This window comes from Myotis myotis, unplaced genomic scaffold (genome assembly GCF_014108235.1).
Source record: "Myotis myotis isolate mMyoMyo1 unplaced genomic scaffold, mMyoMyo1.p scaffold_m19_p_8, whole genome shotgun sequence".
Classification (NCBI taxonomy): Eukaryota; Metazoa; Chordata; class Mammalia; order Chiroptera; family Vespertilionidae; genus Myotis; species Myotis myotis.
Genome location: NW_023416390.1, coordinates 51,313,323 through 51,328,629, shown reverse-complemented (window position 1 = coordinate 51,328,629; position 15,307 = coordinate 51,313,323). Strand labels below are relative to the sequence as shown.

Here is a 15,307-nt window from a genome sequence, read left to right as displayed (position 1 = left end):
AGTCACCGCTGATAGGAAAGAAGGGTAAAAAAAAATTAATGAGATGTGCCCCATACTTTAGATATTTACAATCTACTAGAAGAGATAAATGAAAAGGAGGTAATACAGCACATTATGATACACACCATCATTGATACACTTAAGAAGTCTAGGAAGAAATGATATATTCTACTGGGGGAAATCTGAGGATGGTTCCTAAAATATGATGATATTTGAGCCAGTTCTTAAAAGATGAGCAGTGCTTTACCAGGGGGGAAAAGGAGAGGGAAGGACACTTCAGGCAAAGAGAATAGCATGTGCAGAGACAGGAGAGATATCAAAACATTGTGTAATGTGACTCTATGGCGGAGAGAGCAGGGTTGTGGAGTGGTGGCCATGACAGATGATAGTAGTGGGATATGTGAAGGGCAGGTTATCCAGAGTAATTTTTTTTGTTTTACTCCATACTAAGATAAAACTGATCTCTCAGTAATGGGGTGCTATCTAGTTTAGAAGGTTTCTGATATACATTTCTGTATGTCAACTGGCAGAATTCCAGAGGACAGAGAGATTCTGAAGAGGAGAGGAGGGGAGGGGGGACAGTTGCTGCCAACAAAAGGATCTCTAGGAGTGAGTAACAACAAATGTTTGGATACATCAAATCATTAATTCTTTTCTCTGTAAAAAGAATAAAACATTTTTGATGTTATAAGGTAAGAGGATCATGTGCTTCTTTCTTTTGTGATTAAAACCAGTACTCTAGGGAATGCAAAACTTAAGCCCAACTTTTTCATGTTTTGTGGCAAATGTTAATGATCAAGAAATAAGTAATTTTTGTTTTCAGACAATTTCACAAATGACTAATTATTTATTTGCTTTAATCTCTTTGGTTATATATCAGATGTTATCTTTTAGAAATCTGTAATATCACAAAGAAGAAAAAATAGCTATTTTTTTTCAATTATTTTAAACATCCTTCAACCTTGTAGTATAAAATCTTTGAGGTCACGAAGACTTTTAATGGGATTAAAGTCAAGGCCAAATGTGTTTCTGTCTGTTTAAAGTTATCTGAGTAATTTTTTAAAAGGTATATTGACTCTTCTGACTATTTTAGAGGATGGTTATTTAGATACAATTCATATCAATTAACAGATTGCTTGGCTAATCTATAATAATAATAAAAGCGTAATATGCTAATTAGACCAGAGGTCCTTCTGGACGACCTTCCAGATGAAGCCAGAAGGACGACCTTCCAGATGAAGCCAGGGCTGCAAGGGAAGCCCAGGTCCCGGGAGCCAGAGGAAAGCCAGTGCCGGCAGCCAGGGAAAGGCAGGCCTACTCTTGCACAAATTTCATGCATTGGGCCTCTAGTAATTACATAGTAGGATACATAAAAAGGTTAAGGATTTTGCAAAGCAATACTTCTCTGTGATATTGGCAAGATATGAAAATTTATTTGAGCAGAAAGAAGTCAATGAATTTCAATTAAGTCACCTTATATCATTTATGTTGGGGTTAGGGTTAAATCTGAAATGCATATTTAGACCCAATTCATCTTCAAAACACATGCATTATAACTGGAGTTTACCACTGATAATAAATATTTGGTTTTGACATGACATCAATCCAAGGAACACTGAAAAAAGTTAATATAAATCCTCAATCACTACATTATTAATATTTTATCTGTAAATAGGAGTTCATAAAATCCATTTAAATATGAAGTATATAAGATTTATTAACTACTTAGAAATTTGGAGATGGTAACAGTTATACTGAGAGGGGTTGAGATTAAAATGATTATAGCCAAAGGAATTAATTTTGAGTTAATGATCATTGTAGAGAGCTACTGTTATTGTTAGGATACCTACAAACTGGAACATGTGGGTTTGATCCTTTGCACACACAAAAGTTCACAAAAGTGCTTTATTCTGTAGTACTGCTTGGTGGATCATGCACTAGGTTGTTATGTAATTAATGTGAACTTTTATGTATACAGATGTCAGATCAAGTATAGCTTTTACTAATTATATATTTTTTAAACTTCGAACAATAAAAAAAACAGAGGCCAAGAAATTAAATACAATAAAAAATGAAATATTTATTCTTTTGGCTCAATAATGACGTAGCTCACCATTCTCTTTTAGTAATAGCAATTCCCTGCATGCAGTTCATCAATACACTACAAGTAAATAGTTTTGTAAAATGAATTAACATTAAATTTTTGGTTTGTGCAAAAAATTATATCATTTCAGATCATTGCACAACTTTGCCACTTTGTTCATGGCTGGAAAGGACACAGCCCAAGTTATATCTCTCGTAGCTTTAGTGTAGCAAGAATAAAAAAATAATACTAGTCTGCATAAGCAAATACTACAAAAGTTGAGTTAAAAAAAAACTTCCATGAATAAAGGGTTATATTGAGGCAACCAGAATTTGTAAAAATGATCTAGGTTTGAGTTTTTGACCAATGTATCTACTATTGGTATGGTAGAAAATATAACAAAGAAATTCACAAAACCCAGTGTCTAACTTTTATTTTAGGAGATTATCCTTTGAAAAGTCTTATGAATTCAAAAGTTTGGAGTTGTGATTAAAAATAAGAAGCAAAAACAAAAAGCAAAATAAGTTGCCATGTCATCAACCTGAAAATAACTTTCTTATGTACAAATGCGACAAATAAAATTGATCATATTTTTACATTATATTTCAACAAGTGTTGGACATATTTATAGCAAAATATGAAGTATACAGGTTTTGACAACAGGCAGTATGCAGTGTGTTTCCTTGAGATCTAGAGAGGCATCACACAACACTCAAGTTAAATTAAAAATGCGAAAGTAAAAGTGCTTTTAAATAACTGCAAGCTATTCTGCTTGACGTACTAGACAGAGAGCTGGTTGAATTCACTCTACCACCAACATGTCACTTCTTCTAACCAAGACTTATAAAGAATAGGTTGAGGAAAATAGAGCAGCATAGGCAATATTAACATGCATTAGTGATAGTCTTCGAACTATTTATGTTTAATGAATGGTACAGGATATATCCCTGTTGGAAGCTCGCAAAAGACACATACACTGTGGTACATATTTGATTTAATAGAACTTGTTTATCAGGCTGTATATATACTTATATATATATATATTTGCCCAAACATGCACCACAGGAAAAAATAACTATTTACATAACAGGGTGTTTAATAAAATGTCAGCTTTGCTAAGAGCAAAAGATGGCAAAACAATACTGCAGCAGAAAGTGGAACAACTATTCTAAAGTGATACTTTAGATAGACTATACTTTTCTAGAACAGATTATTAAATTACTTTTTTTTAAAAGCATTTAACCAAAATTAAATATAGAACTCTGGAACTTGGAATAAAATTTGCACTTGCTGAAACAGAACACTTTGCATAAAAATAATCCTTTAAAATTAGAGGAGACTTTACAGGCACATAACTGTTCAGATATAAACAAACATAGACAAACACTTTCAAAATTAAAATCATCTAGAAAATGGAAGTACCTGAAATTGTTGATATTACAATTTTGTTTCTGGTTTTGAGCTAGAATTTCATCTCTCAGACAAAACACTTTTGTCTGATTATTTGAAAACTTTTGGAGTAGGAACACAGGGATCATATACTTTTTTCTCAACTTAAACCTCATTTACAAAAATAGTGACATAGTATTATGAATAAACTATGAATTAGGGACCAGGGAATCCACTAGAACAGATTTTGTAAAAATATGGCAGATATGGAAGTTAAAAATAGAGTGAATGCTAGTACTGTACTAAAGGTGTTTGGTGTAGTTACAAGGATCACTGCACAACTGTCCCTACAGTCTAGGTAGCTGTTGGGTTTCTCCTCAGCAGTGTCAGCTGGTAATGAGAACAGCAACCTTTTGTCATTGTTGATACCCTGACTCACAGAGTTGTAGTGACGGAGAGGCCACTGTCTTGTTATAGGCACTGACCATGAGTATTTGTTAAAACAGTCAGTTTGGCATAGACCTCCTCTGGGAGTCCTGTTGACACATAGACTTTACCTTCATAGGCTGTAAACAATTGATTACAGAGATAATTCTTTGTTTTTACTTCTGATTGTCCCTGACCTCTTTCCCTTTGCTTTCTTTTTCGGGTTTGTCTTTCTCAAACTTTTCTTTGTCTGGCTTTGTTACACTATCATAGGAAGGAGGAGAGGTGGTAGAGGAACTTGCATCTGTTTTTTCTGGGGTGGAGTTCCCATTTAATTTGTCAATAATCATGTCTTCTTTTATAGGTAAGTCAACCCTCCCTTTGATTGCCTCTTTATTATATTTACTTGATACCTTTTTTAACCTTTGCTTTAAAAGATAACATCTGAAATTACGCTGAATAATAGCAGCAGACACCTCCTCTTGTTTGCGTTTCAAAGTGGTGGTGATGGGTTCATAGGAGACTTTGGATGGGTTCGATGCCATGAACCGGTCTTCCATCTGTATTCGAAGGGCATCCATCTCTCCACTCTCACCCAAAACACGCTTTGTAAAGGCAAATAAAATGTCGAGGCAGTGGATCCGGTCCCCACTGACCATGGGCAGGTCCATGGCAATGAGTTGAACTTTGTTTGGTTTTGCTACCAGAAGAGGAGGATCCAGGGCAGCTGCAAAATCTGAGAGCTTGGAGAACTCTATAAACTGGGTAGCATCGGGGTCAAACTTCTCCCAAACCTCGTAGAACATCTCAAAGTCATCCTCACTCAGGGGCTCTGCACTTTCTTCAGTAGCAACACTGAAGTTCTCCAGGATGACAGCGATGTACATGTTCACCACAACCAGAAAGGATATGATGATGTAACTGACGAAAAAGAAAATCCCTACAGATGGGTTCCCACAGTCTCCCTTAACTGAGCTTCCAGGGTGAATTGCATCAGGGTCACAGTCAGGTGGTGCACTGTTGAGAATAGGTGCTAACAAACCATCCCAGCCAGCAGAGGTGGTAATCTGGAACAGGCAGATCATGCTGTTGCCAAAGGTTTCAAAGTTGAACATGTCATCAATTCCAGCTTCCTTTTTAACATAGGCAAAGTTGGACATGCCAAAGATGGCGTAGATGAACATGACCAGGAAGAGCAGGAGGCCGATGTTAAACAACGCAGGGAGGGACATCATCAGAGCAAAGAGCAGCGTGCGGATCCCCTTCGCCCCTTTGATGAGACGTAGGATTCGGCCAATCCTGGCAAGACGGATCACTCGGAACAGGGTAGGGGACACAAAATATTTTTCTATCATCTCAGCCAGAAACATGCCTGTGGAAACAATACAGAAAACCACTAATAGTGAATATCTTATGCTTACATGAATACTTTATCTTTGCAAGTTCTATGAAAACAACAAATTTATTATGAATATAAACCTTTGCTAAATATTTAGATCCACTTCCCAATTTAGCAATTAAAGATTACAGTTTTATACAATTATTATGTAATGTCATAAACCTATATGGATTTCTGCAAAATCCAACAAAGTAAATAATCTCATAGTGATATAGCAATTTAAATTTATACACACCATTTTCTATGAACAGGTATCCTCATATATGAAATGTGCTAATTACAAAGACTTTTTTCCAAAATTTACAAATATATTATTTTTTATTTTTTAATACCAACATTTTTCAGTTAGAGGGAAATGAACAAGACTGTTAAACTTCATATATACACACATTATAATTCTCAGACCTTATTTCCATGTTACACAGCTGTCAGGCCTTGAGGGACCTTCCTACAATAGACCTCTCTGTAATGAAAGCATCCTTACCTACAATGGAGAGAATCACCACCACAAAGTCAAAAATATTCCAGCCTATGGTGAAGTAGTAGTATCTGAGGGAGATAAGCTTTAGCACAAACTCTCCAGTGAACAGGATAATGAACACAACGTTGATCCGGTATAAAACTGTAGTCATGTATTTGCTCTGGTCATCGGTTTCCACCATCATGGTGACCATGTTCAGGCAGATGAGGATCATGATGCTGATATCAAAGACTTGTCTGGTTACAAAATCAAAGACCATTCCTTGGAATTTGTTCTAGAAGAGGAGAGAGGATAGAGAAAGTTAATATGCATATTTCATAAATAATGATCCAATAAAATTACAGTCAAAGTTCCACCAGTGGCCATGAGATGTACACCCTTCTCACATAACCCCACAAAATTATGTATGCTTCATTTCTCTTATGTTAAAAAAAAGAGAAAGAAATGAAAAAAGTGATTTGTGCCCAGCCAGTATGGCTCAGTGGTTGAGCATTGACCCATGAACCAAGAGGTCATGGTTCAATTCCTGGTCAGGGCACCTGCCCAGGTTGTGGGGTCAATCCTCAGTCTGGGGCATGCAGGAGGCAGCCGATCAATGATTCTCTGTCATCATTGATGTTTCTATCTCTCTCTCTCTCCCTCTCCCTTCCTCTCTGAAATCAATAAAGCATATTAAAAAAGAAAAAGTCATTTGACAAGAGCTAAACATAATTGGTTTATTTAGGTTCTATGGAAAGATAAAGCTGAATAAGGCATAAATTGGTGGCGGTTGGCTGATAATATGTATGGGTTTTGCTTGACTTTAATAACTATGATTATTTTTTTTAATATATTTTATTGATTTTTTACAGAGAGGAAGGGAGAGAGATAGAGAGTTAGAAACATCGATGAGAGAGAATCATCGATCAGCTGCCTCCTGCACATCTCCTACTGGGGATATGCCCGCAACCCAGGTACATGCCCTTGACCGGAATCGAACCTGGGACCTCTCAGTCCACAGGCCGACGCTCTATCCACTGAGCCAAACCAGTTTCGGCAACTATGATTATTTTTATAAAAATATAATGGCAACTAGTAATAAATATTTACAAAGGAGGTTAATGTAGACAGACTTGTACAATACTCCAATTCATTTATCAATACTTTAGGACCGATAGTATCTTTTTTCTATCTCTCTCTCCCACAAAATATGTCAGTCATTTTCTACTTAATTCTACCTCTTCTAACTGTAATATTTAAATGAACTTCAGTAAAGCAGGTCATGCCCTTTTGTGTACCCTGCACCTCCTCCTCCCATCTCCTACCCAGCTCTAACTACTCTTAAACATATGGTGAAGTGAAGCCATTTATAGGATTCAGGAGATCCTGTCTAGTCCCAGTTCTAGCAATTACAGGCTTTATGACTTGGGTTGTGATATTTACCTTCTGTGGGCCTCAGTTTCCTTATTACTTACACATCTGGGAGGATAGATGAGTTAGAGTACAGCTCGGTGAGCATGATACCTCATTATCATGCCTTCCTGTCATTAGGGAGCTCTACAGAGTATGCATTCCAAATATGTTTTTGTTGTGGGTATTTTGTGAAACAAACTATTTTGATGATAACCTTTTCCTTGCTAAAAATGTTAAGAATATTTTTAGTCATAAGAATAAAGAGAACAAGCAGCATAGAGGGAGGCCATGGGTGTGGGATGGGAAATCTGAAAAACTCCATCTACTTAAAAGGCCAAGAGGGTACCCTTAACATGATCACAGGTGCAGGATCCCAGTGCATTGCTGGCAGCAGTGGGAGCATTGAGCCTGTGTGGGAAGCAGTTACCTGGAACCCTTTAGTTGAAGACTTTCAATTGACAGACTGTAAAGAACATTTCCCCTTTTTAAAGAACTTAGTAATTCTTATTGAGTGTCTTATCGAGTGTAGCAGTTGTGAATTGTGTTACACAACATGGACCTCACAATCAGGTCATATTATGTATTGGTGATATCACACAATATGCTCTGATCCAGAGCACTGCTCAGTTTCATCCTATGGAAATCAGGCTTTGGAATTTTAAAGAAGATGAGTCATTCTTACTGCAGGCCGAGGTATGGGTTTCTGAGGTTTCTTGGACCCAAGTTTCTTCATTGCATTGTAATATTTCTTTTGTTCCTCTGTCATAAAGATGTCCTGACCTCCAAAGTAAAGACACAGAAGAAAATTGGTTACAATCCCCACATGTGTTACAATAGCACTTTTACAAAAATATGTCTGGGTCTTTCCTTTAATCCTCTCTCCGTTTTTAAATAGATTATTACCCTGCTTCATACAGATTTTTCTGCTTTTCCCATTTATGTGAAATTCTGAGTACTTAAATATTATGCAAACCCTGTAATCACATAAAATTCTGATTAGTACAGGATCTTAATTTGATTATAATATGTTTAGAAGGAGGATCAGAGGTCTCATATATTTTCGTGAAAGAAAAAAACGTTTTCTTAAACCATTTCACTGTTGACAGTTTTACTTCTTTATTCAACAATTTTTGAGCACCTCCTGTGTGCTGAACAATGTATCTGGTATCAGACTTTCATAGATATAAGATACAGTGTCAACAAATAAGCACTGCAGGCACTGCAGGGATAACAATAAATTCCAAGACTCGGAAATGGGCTTTGTGTAGGAGAGTACCCTTAAGCTAGATCTTAAAAGGCGGTTCAGTGTTTGCTAAGCAAAGAAGTCCAGGCTGAGAACATAGTCTACGTAAAGTCATGAAGGTAGAAGAACATGGCTTGTTTGGAAAAGGGCAGAAAATCCATGTAGCCGTGAGTGTAGAAAATGATAGTAGTGTTGATGGTGGGTGGGCAGTGACTGAGGACTAGGGAAGTGGATATAGAAAATATGTTATGGAGAAAATGAGGCTGGAAAACTGGGTGGAGATCATCCCTGAAATGCTTCGTAAGCAAGGATAAAACACTGGAGGCCCACTGGATGTTTTGAGGCAGTGGCCATATTTTTGGGTCAGGAAGACCCTATTAGCAGATCTGCAGAGGATGCACCTGGAGAGGATCCACTGACTAGAGCTGGATTCCTTTGCACCTGAACTGACCATATAGTGAATGGAAAAGAACATAAAAATGATCTAAGTCTGTCATAACTGTGAGTGTTCATATATAACAGAGAAAAGCTCAGAATGGAGAGAGGTGAGAGCTGAGGAATACTTATCTTCTTTTTCTGTTGGTTGAAGTTATCTATGATGACACCAATGAACAGATTCAGAGTGAAGAATGACCCGAAGATGATAAAGATGACAAAGTATAAGTACATGTACAGATTTTCTTCATACACAGGCTGCAGTTTAACCTAAATAATATTGAAAATATAAAATATTTAAAAACACAGTAAGTACTTAAACTGAATAACAATTTGATGAGTGTTGTTACTTAATATAGAGCTACTTTTGCCTTGCCCTGAAACAGTAGTTTGCAAAAACAATTCTTTTTCAAATTGTTGTGATGAAGGATAAGGAAAGTTTGTAATTTTTATGAGTGTTCTTGCATCTGTTTTCCCATTGTGGCATATCTGTACATATTATTTAGAGTAAGTAACAGTGGTAAAAACAGGGCAAACATTTTGAGCCTATTATTAGTCATATATATTTTTGCAGTATTTTCAATTTGGGTTTGGAAATGGAAATGCTGGCTCTTGGAGATACGGCTTTAATAACAGAAAATCAACCTCTCAGAGGAAAATTCAGCATAAATGATATGCTCTGAGGAATTATTTTTATTCCTATTTTTAAAATTGAATTTCCTTGAAACTTGCTTGCTTTTATCATGGTATTTTTGGAAGTTGTTTCCCAGACCCGGGTTGTTTATCATACTTACCAGGGAGAGGGAGAGACCTTTTCTAATCTTAACAGTTTCATTTGCTGGATCAATTTTACACCTTTTGATCCAAGAAGTTAGATATCTTTTTTTTTTCTAAGAAGTTAGATGTCTTTTCATTTTAGATACATAAAATAGACATGTATTAACCAAAAATTATCTACACTGAAGCGTATGGTCTTAAAAAGGTCATTTCTACATACGATTGTAAATGATCTGATAATATCTACACTAATAAAAGAGAAAAATGGTAATTGGCGTATGGCGCTACCCTTTTCATTGGCTAATCAGGGCTATATGCAAATTAACTGCCAACTAAGATGGCAGTTAACTGCCAACAAAGATGGTGGCTAATTTGCATATGTAGGCACAATGCAGGGAGGCGAAAGGGAAAGCAGGAAGAAGCCCCCTGCCACTGACAGTGATCGGAAACCCAGGGGGGAGCTAAGAGCTGGGGGGCAGGACAAAGGCGGCCCTGGGGCCGCCTTTGCCCTGCCCCCTAGCCATGATCAGAGAATCAGGCGCCTTTGCTGCCCTGGCCAGTGATAGCAGGAAGTAGGGGTGGAGCCAGCGATGGGAGCTGGGCACGGTCGAAGCTGGCAGTCCCGGGAGCTAGGGGTCCCTTGCCTGGGCCTAAAGCGGAGCCCACGATCGCGGGGCCGCTGCAGCTGCGGGCCCCCGCTGCCCGAGCCGGACGCCTCAGCCAGAGGCGTCCTGCAGGGGCAGGGGCGGAGCCCGCGCGATCGCAGCGCCCCCCGCTGCCACTGTGGGTCCCCACTGCCCTGGCCGGACGCCTAGGCCAGAGGTGTTAGGCCTGAGCAGGGGCGGAGCCTGCAACCGCGGGGAGCTGGGGGTCCCCTGCCCAGGCCTAATGCCTCGGCCAGAGGCGTTAGGCCTGGGCAGGGGCAGAGCCTGCAACCGCGGGGAGCTGGGGGTCCCCTGCCCAGGCCTGACACCTCTGCCGGAGGCCTCAGGCCTGGTCAAGGGGCCGATTCGGTGATTGGTGATTGGAGGGTGATGAGGGTCAACTCTTCTGGCCGAGGCATCAGGCCTGGGCAGGGGGCTGGGGGTCCCCTGCCCAGGCCTGATGCCTGGGCCAGAGGCATCAGGCCTGGGTGGGGGGCGGAGCCGGGGATTGGGGGGATATGATGGCCCCCTTGCCCAGGTCTGAAGCCTGGGTCAGAGGCGTCAGGCTTGGGTGGGCGGTGGAGCAAGCGATCAGAGGGAGATGGGGGTCCCCTGCCCAGGCATGATTCCTGGGCCAGAGGCCTCAGGCCTGGGCGGGGGTCAGAGCCAGTGATTGGGGGGAGATGGGAGTCCCCTATCCAAGCCTGACACCTCTGGTGGAGGCGTCAGGCCTGGGCAAGGGGCCGATCAGGCGATCGGAGGGTGATGGGGGTCTACGCCTTTGGCCGAGGCATCAGTCCTGGGCAAGGGGCAGAGCCAGCAATCGGAGGGGTCTGGGGGTCCCCTGCCCAGGCCTGACGCCTGGGCCAGAGGTTCAGGCCTGGGCTGGGGGCAGAACCAGTGATGGGGGGAAATGAGGGTCCCCTGCCCAGGCTTGATACTGCCGATCCTGCGATTGGAGGGTGATGGGGGTCAACGCCTGAGGGCTCCCAGTATGTGAGAGGGGGCAGGCTGGGCTGAGGGACACTCCCCCCCGACACACACCCAGTGCACGAATTTCGTGCACCGGGCCCCTAGTCCTATATAATAAAAGGCTAATATGCAAATTGTCCCATCCACCAGGAGTTCGACCAGGGGGCGGGGCTGCTGGCCAGCTTCCCACAGTCCCCCCCGCCCTGCTGCCCCAGCCCAATGGGCCCTGATGAGGGCCAGCCGGACCCCACCCATGCATGAATTCATGCAGCAGGCCTCTAGTCTAATATAAAATTCTGGGCCTTTCAGTTAAATTATCACAGATGTTCACTATGAAATATCTAGTAGCTATAAATAGTTTTTAAGCAACACTTACATCTCGTGAATCAATAGCTGCATACATTATGTCCATCCAGCCTTTAAATGTGGCCTGTAAACAACATATATTTAAATTCTGCATAAAAACCTAATCCAAGAATATGCATTTTACCTTATGAAAACATGATAGTGTTATTACAAATAAATTTTTGTACAATATTATGGAGTTGAATGAAGAAATGAAACTAAAGTAGAACAAGATTTTATTTTGAGTCTGGGACTTGTTTTCTTTGTTTCTCTTGGAAGGTTTTTTTTGTTTTTTTTTTTTGTTTGTTTTTTTTTAAGCTAAAATTTAACTAGATGCTTGATTCATAAAACCCCATCTCCATCTCAAATCTTTTTCATACTTAAGGTGTGCTCTGTGATTCAAACCTGTGACATGTTTAAACACAATTCAGTCATTTTCATTAAGTAATTATCGATTAGTTAATATACTGTCAATTAAGTCAAAATTATTAAACATTACTCATTTTTAAATTCACTCCATAAGTTTGCATTTTCACATATATTAGAACCATACTCTTTATATGTTGGAATAATTAACTATATGGCTAATAATCCATCCATTTAATTCATTACTCAATATACTAGTATACATTGTTATTTTAATGCATAAGATTGTTCCTTTGGTAATGATTGCTACAAAAACTTAGAAATGCTAATGGCACAGTAGTGCTCCATAATATTATAAGGAAATACAGGAAGCAGAAATATAAAATCACATCAAAACACACTAAAAGCTGAACTCTGGGGAATATTCATGATAAAATAATTGCAAAACATCTTTATAGTCAAGTCAAGCTTGTAGTATAGGTGTTATCATCAACTGTTTTTGTACTGTTAGATATTAATCATTCAAACAATGAGCATCAGAGAAATGATCTTAACTGAAACATTTGAAAATGTTTTCAAAACTCACACAGCAGCACTTACCACTTGCAGCAATGCGAGATATCCAGCACCAACATTGTCAAAGTTTACTTTCACGTTTTTCCACCGAGCTTGCTTGCCAAGAGCCTGACAATCGCTAAAGTTGTTGACTTCACTAACTTCAAACATGATACCCGTTGTTGTGTTAACACAATGGTAGAACTTGCCAGCAAACAAATTCACACCCATGATGCTAAAGATCAGCCAGAAGATGAGACAAACCAAGAGCACGTTCATGATGGAGGGAATTGCTCCAATAAGAGCATTCACAACCACCTACAAGAAGAAATGAGGATAAGGCAGCTTACGAATCGTTAAAATGGAAACCATTCCTTTCATTTATTTAATACTGAAATGGGTGTGAAAATAAAATAAAAAGCTAGATGGACAAGTTGTTTCTTCTAGTATTTTCTAGGACATATTTGATGAAGGAAAACAAACATAACTAAAGAGCTAAAGGATTTAAGGAAAACAATATGTCAAAGCATGAAAAGAAATAAACAAAACCTAATATAGTCAGATGGAGTCAGAAAATGTTTGCATGCTGGGGAAAAAAGAAACATTAAGTACCAACAAAATAAATAATCACCATTCAGCAATACATTTTAATTTTCAAGAGTGTTAATAGATGATTGATTACTGGAAAATGTGATTAAACCTTTTACAAATAAGCAAATATTAATGATGCATTAAATCTGTATCCACAGCACAAGTTAACTTGTCATGGATGTAAAAACAGGATTAGGAATTTGCAAAGTCTTTTTTTTTTTATCCTATTGATAAATTCAATTTAAAAAATATATTAGGAGATGAGATGAAATTTATCTCTGGACATGAAAGTACTGAATCTGTCCCCATCATTATTATTCCAACTCTCTTAAATGTTCACTTTGTGGCACATGTCACTTCACCAGGCTGACCTATTTCATTAAGGAGAAATTCAGTCATAGTCATCTTTCCTCTAACTAAATTCAGAAGAGATTCAGATGTATTTTGAAATCTCTAGGGCTATCAACAGTATCTTTTCTTAATAGAATCTGGTTTATAATGGACTATTTTTTAAGCATTTACACTAAGTGAAACTATTGTTTTATTTAAAAACTAGAGGCCTACTACACAAAATTCATGCACTGGGGGGAGGGAGTCCCCTCATCCAGTCTGTGCCCTCTCACAGTCCGGGATCCCCCTAAGCTGTCAGTGGGACATCCTTAGCACTGCTGCGGATGTGGGAGAGGCTCCCACCATTGCCACTGTGGTGGCCAGCCGTGAGCAAGGCTTCTGGCTGAGCAGCGCTCCCCCTGTAGGATCACACTGATCACCAGGGGGCAGCTTCTGCGTTGAGAATCTTCCCAGTGGTGGTCAGTGCGTGTCATAGTGAGTGGTCCTTCTGCTGTTTGGTTGATTTGCATATTAGTCTTTTATTATATAGGATATTATAAATATTATCTTAGAAATCAACACCAAAAAATTTTAAATTGACATCAAAACCTGGAATCCAAAACTGTCATATGCTACTTGAATTTGATTTCCTTTAGAAATTAAGTCAAATATATTATACTGAAATCTGGTTTTATGTTACTAAAGTTTGTGTAAAATTGCCTCCACAAATTCTCTTGTCATCAAATAAATGCATTATATATTTTACCATATTTTATAGCTGGAATGTTAATTTTGCCATATGACTGAGTTAAAAATGACAGAGTATTTTTCTCAGATTAAAGCAAATATATATTTTTTGTTTCATTTAATTGCTATGTCCCCTCAAAAATGAATTATTAATATGAAGCCATACAACCAGATGAGGGCTTACGTAATGTCAGTAATGGTAAAAAATTGGTGTGAAAAGAACCTGAAATTGTGTAATTTTATTAATATTATCTTGTGACTTCCATTATCAACTCTCAGTATAATAAAATTTTAATGTACAAACCAAGTATTTCTTTCCTTGCAAGGATCTGAAAAGTCTGGAGAGTGGTTTAATTCACCCTCAAGAGTGAATCTCAAAGTCAAGGCTGAGGTGCTTTTAGTATCCACACTTCTCCTAACATAAAAGCCCTATGGCCTAGAAGAAATTCAATATCCTTGTGCTTTTATAAGTTGGATTAAACAAAGCTGGCCTCTGCACTAAGTAGTATTTTGAGTTTGTTGCAAGTGGGTGTGTATACAAGTGTGTACTGTATGTTTAGATGCATAAAATATACACTAAGGAGGAGAGCAGGAGAGGAAAATACGAGTGCTATAGAAAAAGTGAACCTCATTCAGAATGCTCACTTCAAAGGGAGATCTATAAAGCAAACCCCAGGGGTTGCCTGCAATCTTTAATTACCCTAACCCCCCACTTTGTTTTCTTTGGATATATAGATTTTGTCAGAGGCTACAATTTAGTGTTGTTTTCTTGTTTAACAACTATTTTTATTGCTGATGTTAATTGAAAAAGTAAAAGCACACAAAAACCATTTTACCTTTCATTCATCACCCGTAATTTTTGAGGAATCAAACTACCTATTGAAGGGAAAAAAAAACCCACAAAACCCTCCTAGGATGAATGTCAGTAGTAAATAGTCGTTTCCATGTGTATAAGCAAAGAAAAGAAATAAATGGTTTTTGGAAGCATCCTTGAACTTTTGTCAGAAGACCCGGACTCTAGTCGTCCTTCTGCCACAGTTTTCTGAAGGCTTGTTTCAGTTTCAGGCTCGGCTCAGTGATCGCTAGTATTCCTGCTCTGAAACTTTGTAATCCCATTAAATAAATTTCAAGA

General features: G+C 38.7%; 1 protein-coding gene across 1 annotated transcript in view; it reads right to left on the bottom strand.

The window, feature by feature from the left end:
* Nucleotides 1-2,096: 2,096 nt before the first annotated feature.
* Nucleotides 2,097-15,307, bottom strand: part of SCN3A (sodium voltage-gated channel alpha subunit 3) — a 110,771-nt gene continuing 97,560 nt past the window's right edge. The window contains exons 23-28 of the mRNA XM_036320582.1: nucleotides 12,553-12,825; nucleotides 11,618-11,671; nucleotides 8,981-9,118; nucleotides 7,853-7,957; nucleotides 5,782-6,052; nucleotides 2,097-5,270 (exon numbers count right to left, since the gene is read on the bottom strand). Of these exons, the coding sequence (XP_036176475.1) occupies nucleotides 4,075-5,270; nucleotides 5,782-6,052; nucleotides 7,853-7,957; nucleotides 8,981-9,118; nucleotides 11,618-11,671; nucleotides 12,553-12,825 (2,037 nt within the window). The 3' untranslated portion in view covers nucleotides 2,097-4,074. The remainder of the gene's footprint in view (nucleotides 5,271-5,781; nucleotides 6,053-7,852; nucleotides 7,958-8,980; nucleotides 9,119-11,617; nucleotides 11,672-12,552; nucleotides 12,826-15,307) is intronic.